The 6,000-nt window shown below is 42.1% G+C and overlaps 1 protein-coding gene across 1 annotated transcript in view; it reads left to right on the forward strand.

Annotated features, from left to right (window-relative positions):
- LOC111871828 (leucine repeat adapter protein 25-like) overlaps nt 1-5,788 on the forward strand; it is a 42,371-nt gene extending 36,583 nt beyond the window's left edge. The window contains exon 2 of the mRNA XM_033754428.1: nt 5,475-5,788. Within this exon, the coding sequence (XP_033610319.1) occupies nt 5,475-5,747 (273 nt within the window). The 3' untranslated portion in view covers nt 5,748-5,788. The remainder of the gene's footprint in view (nt 1-5,474) is intronic.
- The last annotated feature ends 212 nt before the right edge of the window (nt 5,789-6,000 follow it).

Raw genomic sequence — 6,000 nt, forward strand, 5'->3', positions numbered from 1 at the left:
TTGTGACGGAAGGGAATCTTTGTTTTTGGTTAGACAGACGTCGCCTTTGATTTCATTGCACAAGAATTGGGTTTACTCTTTATTGCAGTTATAGTGAAAACCTTGTTTCTGATACGTTTGTGTATCTGATGACTTTGTGTTTTTCAACCAGGCTACATAATGTAACGTGTCTGGAATCCAGAAGTCACTTCTATGGAAACGCTAGAACAGACCGTTGCATAAGAAGTAACAATAGCGATACTGTAATTCCAACAGTGAGCTGTTGTATCGAGAACATCGAATCTCCACGGTAACGACAAACAAAGCAACGTCTCCATGGTTATAACAGAAGGTTCATTTGCCTAGCAGCGGCGAGGGTATAAATGGGCCAGCTTCGATGAGAAGCCTGGAGTCTCGGTATAGTCTCCGAAGAAGAAAGCTCCGGATCGCCCGTCTAAGAAGTCGGTTTGGAATATCCGTCTATGGAGTCAGTCTCGCCGGAATATTGTGAGCAGTGATTGTAGCCCTGCAAGTGTAAACGCCTGTAAAGTGTGTATAAGTGAGCGAACGAAATAAATTCGCTATATTGGGACAACGGCGTGAACTTATTTGTAGCGTGACACGCAAACACGCTACAATATACTATGCCACAACACTGAGAATGGTTTCTGGATGAAAAGCCTCTTGTAATGTACAAATGCTTGATAAGTCCGCGAGGTCTTCTTGTCGGAATGTCACCAACTACTTCAAAGCATGCTTTTATTAGCTCGTTCCGTCTCAGGGATTGTCCTCTCGTCGTCTTCACGGTCGTCCAGCACTTCTGCATCCGTCTGGTTGGTAATTCTTAACTTTTGGGGTCAGTCTTGAAGACTTCACTCTAAAGATCTGATTATGGCACTTGTTTTCCTCGTCTTGAATCTTGTAGGAATGTAGCACAGCAAACATTTCGCAGTCTGTAGTGTCTGCAGATATTTCTGTGTTCAGATTGGTATGACAGCTGTCACTCTAACCTGTTTCAGCCATTCTAAATAGATAAATGTTGTGCTCATTTGCACAGATAATCTCAAAATTGGGTTCGTGATTATCCTGAATTTATTTTCCAAAATTTCTGAGTGTCGTGAATGTATGAGCCCGGATAGCATAGTCGGTATAGCGACTACGCTACGGACTGGGCGATTGAGGGATCGTTGTACGATCCCTGGCAGGGTCACGTGGTGAGTGTGACTAGAGACGATGTTTGGGTTCGTAATCAGGTTTATTGGACACCTACACTTGTAACAAGAAGTAACTACGGCAGTCTGTGTGAGCTGCACGCTCCAAAGATCAGCGTAACTACAGCACACATAAAAGTCTTCTCAGTCTTCACTAGCCGTTTCTTGGTAGCGGCTACCAACGACGGACGCTCCACTTCATCTAGGTTCCCGAACTATCACTGGCGTCAGCTACCAGTTTCTCACTTCTCACAATTCAAAGTCAAAATCAAAGTCGCATTGCGACTGACGATCAGTCAGTAAGTCTTGGTGTCGAGCACCGTCTGAGGCTCATGACCAGATATTTATTACTGTTTGACAGTTACGGTTTTGTTTTTGTGGGGCGCCCTCTCTGACGAGAGGACGGGTCTATCTTTTGCATATGCTGCTGGCTCTTGCCAGGGCAGCCATTCTTGGGTCCGAGTCCCATGGGACTCGCGACCGTATTTTACTGCCTCAGATTTCAGATTTTCCTTTTCGTCACCTCCTACGACTCGCAGGGTCACGGTGGAGGTATTCGACTCCGCCTCAACACGTGTTAGATTATCAGCTGACTTTGTCCCTTGCTTATAACATCTCTGCACGGACCACGTAGAAAACATAGTTCTTCCATTATTGTAGTCCAGCTGTTGCATTTCTACAAATCTGCTGCCTAGCAACGGGAACGTTTTTACTGATCTGTTACCCTGAAATGGCCCTGGTACATCCGCTCATCTCGCAGTCGTTGCATAGCAACGCCCTACCCCAGCTTTCACCGATCAAAGGCATGAAATATATTCTTTCGCTCGAACAGTGTGGGGTAGTGGTTTCGATTCCCACTGAAGGCATGGATGTCTGTGTGCGTTTATTCTGTGTTTTTGTTAGGTAGCGGCCTTGCGGCGTGCTGATCCCCCGTCCAAGGCGTCATACCGACTATCTTAAGCTTAACAAACTGAAGTGAAACGAAGCGTTTCACGGAAAATAAAAATAGGCTAGTTCTTCATCCTGCCGAGATTCGAACACGGATCTTTCCAAATACGAAACGAGAATGTTAACGATTCAACCTCGACGTTCATTGTTTATGGTTGTTTAACGACTTTGTTTCAGCCTGAGGGGTTAAGTAACACAGGGTGAGCTGAGAATGCTGTGTAGCGAGCAAGCAGTCATTACATATTTAAAGACTTCATTCCGATATTCGCCCATAGAGACTAAGGAAAATCCAAGGATAGCCGACAGAGCGTCCTAGAGTCGAACTTGATACCTTCCGAATATATGTCAGCGTTTACCTCTATGCCATCTTGTGTAATGGAACTGTTTTAAAATCCAAGGGGCTGGGGCGGGGAGATGTTTTTGGGCGTGCCACATTATGACGTGATTATGGTGGACATTTGCCCTTGGCAAATACACACGATGTTTCAAAAATAAAATATATTCGTGATACTGTCACTATATTGGCGGGTTTTGATTCTATTTATTTTTTGGATATTTGTTTTAGCGCTGTTCAAAATCGAATATTATCTTTATGTAAGAATTGTATAGTGAATCATGAATGAATTTAAATTCTACTCTGCGACACATGACATGAACGTAAGTACGAAATGTGACTGTAGTTTCCTGTAACCTTGAGTGTCTAGAAGGGGAAATGTATGATTGAGCGAGCGAGTGTGTGAATCATACCTAAATGCCTATTAATTTGAAGCAGTCGTTTGAAAGGCTGTATCCTGCCTCTGATTATCCTATGGTTAAATTAGTTCTTCAGAAATGTATTTTAGCTTATTTTTGAGGTGGAATATATATCTGCTCTTCATAAATATGCACTGGGGAAATTGAGTTTGGAAATGTATTTCCTATCAACCGTGACAGGTCAGGAAATTTCTGGGTGTGGGTACGCCTGCCATGGATCAAATTTGAGGGGAATCTGAGAACAAAAATATTAATATGACATTCAGCACAAAGTCTGTTCCATGTTTCAAATGTATTTGTTGAGGGTCTTGTTGTGTCATCTTCAGTTAACGGGCATATATGCACCGTCAACACCGCATTGTATTCAGTTATAATAATCATCATCTTCACCAATATGTCTGACAGTCTTTTCTTTAACATTAATCTTTTTGTTAAGTTGGTTAATTGGTAATTGTTATATCTTATTACATTCAGTATTATAAAGTTGTTTCTCTGAGCCAGATTTACAACTGTGGGGAATCTGGAACAATAAAAATGTGGAGGCCCCCTATTAGTAACAGCAAATTTAGGTTATGACAGTTCTTTTCATTATTTCTTATAATAACTAAAAATACATTTTTTTTGTGGATTTAGTGAAGCAACTCTCAATAAAATCTGTTAGTTATATTTCTGTTTTGTGGAGGCCCCAGTGTGACAGCTGTGGTCACTCACCCTTAAATCTAGCCCTGATGCTTGTCCTGCATCTGCCATGCAGTAGAATATCTTATACAGGATGTCCCAGGAGGAAAAATCAATATTCTCGGAGGTCATAGTATTGGTCATAATAGGCAAAATAGTGTGTATGTATATGAAGGTCATACTGAAAGTCGTGAGCAAAAATTTTTTGTAAAGTAACATACTTTATTATTGACAAACCAAATACACCACCTCAATCTACAGACCTTTCTTTATTTTTCCACATAATCGCCACTTCTTTGTACACATTTCTCCCAGCGTTCTGGGAGTTTGAAAATTCCGTTCCAACCATCCGAAGACACTGACACACTGCTTTCTGAATTGCCTCTCTTGTCTCAAAACGTTGTCCACGCAGCTGATCCTTCACAAATCTGAAAAGATGGTAGTCGGAGGGTGCCAGATCAGGGCTATAGGAGGAGTGTGGAAGAACTTCCCACCCCATCTTTGCAATTGCTTCCAATGTGACCTTTGTGGTCTTCGGTCAATAACCGTGGAACGCAACGAGCATAAACTTTCCTATAGCCCAAGCTTTCAATCATCTCCTGCACTGCACTGTGCCCTATTCCAAGTTTTCGGGCTATTGTGTCCACAGTCACACGCCTGTCATCTTCAATGATCTCATCCACTCTTTCCTTATTGCATTCAGTTGAGGCTGTTCGAGGACGACTGCTCTGAGGCTCATCTTCGATGCTGGCGTTCCCATCTTTAAAATGTTTCACCAGTCTTCGAACACTGCCCGCACCCACGCACACACTTCCATAAACACGCTGAATTCAGAAAACAGTGCATCAGTGTCTTCGGATGGCTGGAACGGAATTTTACAGAAGGGGAATTTTAAAACTCCCAGAACGCTGGGAGAAATGTGCACAAAGAAGTGGCGATTATGTGGAAAAATAAAGAAAGGTCTGTAGATTGAGGTGGTGTATTTGGTTTGTCAATAATAAAGCATCTTACTTTACAAAAAATTGTTGCTCATGACTTTCAGTACGACCTACGTATATGTTTCCGACCGACCGAGTGACTGCTGCTTGTTGGCGAAGTTGATGCCAACTTTAGCGGATAGAGGGTGTTGCGTGGTCAGTGCAGTGAATCCCCATGGCCGTTAATTTCGGTTTTCTAGACTGGAGCCACTATTTCCTTGAAATAGCTCCTCAGTTACTTACTACTACTCAGACAATCTGGTAGCGCTAGGAATCTAACCCGGACCTCTGGATCTAAAGCCAGAAACTCCGACCACTAGATCACAGAGGTGGTATAGTTCGCTTGTGGACTAAAACCACGGAGTTTGTTGTGTTTGTACATGTGTCCTATTCTGGGTGGTTTCCGAGATGGAGCTATTTCACTGTACAGTACAGTGTTCACTGTACAGACGAGCAGCACGCCATGTCCTCACATGAGTTGCAGAGTACGTTGATGCTGACGGTGGAATTTTCGGAAATGTACTATACTGGGAAAATTGTACCAACTTTGTCACTTGAACAACAAATACCAGTATTAGAAGCAGTACATAATATCTCTGTCTTATCAACAGTTTCATAACTGTACATTAAAATAGCTCTATCTCGGAAACCGTTCAGAATAGGACATGTACACATACATATTTTTTATTTGAATGACTGATACTGTGACCTCCCAGAATATTGCGTTTTATTCAACTTCATATTTGTGTGGTAGTGCAAACTGTGTAATTGGCAGCTGTAGGAGTTTATTTAGCATGTCTTGGCCAGTTTTTGAGAACAAAACATACACTGCATATGTATCAGGAACCCACAACTAAAGAAGCATAAATGATGATATGCTTTGCATGTTACACAGCAAGTCTTAACTCAGAAATATTGCGTGTTTCAGTTTGGCCTTCGTCAGCTGGATCTCTCCTTACTGTCTCAGCTTTGGTCCCTCAACGAGTCAATACAAGAATTCCGACAGCTCCTACAGGAACAAGAGGACAGTGCTGCCCTTTCCCCGCCCTCCCCCTCATCCGCAGATGAAGGAGAAGAATTCTATTCGCCTATGCGGTATCATCCTGCTATTCCAGGAGGACTTGCATTGTCGGCAGTGCCAGAACAATATCGCTTATCCAGTAGTTCGTCACAGTCCAGCATCGAGTATGGAGATGTATGAACATTAACTATTGTGACAATAAAGCACAAAGAGACTGAACATTTGTGAGTTTTTGTACACAGTCCTTGTTTTATTTTCATTTTTGTATAAGAGCTGGCCCTCATTACACTAAAAAATAACCAAATACAATTACTTAAATGTGGTTAGTGACATTTTGAAAGTAACCAGAATTTACGCTATAAGCATGCTAAAAGAAACAGTGCTGCAAAACATATTTGTAGTCTGCTTGAGGAAGAATTGTAATTTTTTTGTG

Source organism: Cryptotermes secundus, unplaced genomic scaffold, assembly GCF_002891405.2.
Source record: "Cryptotermes secundus unplaced genomic scaffold, Csec_1.0 scaffold1242, whole genome shotgun sequence".
Classification (NCBI taxonomy): Eukaryota; Metazoa; Arthropoda; class Insecta; order Blattodea; family Kalotermitidae; genus Cryptotermes; species Cryptotermes secundus.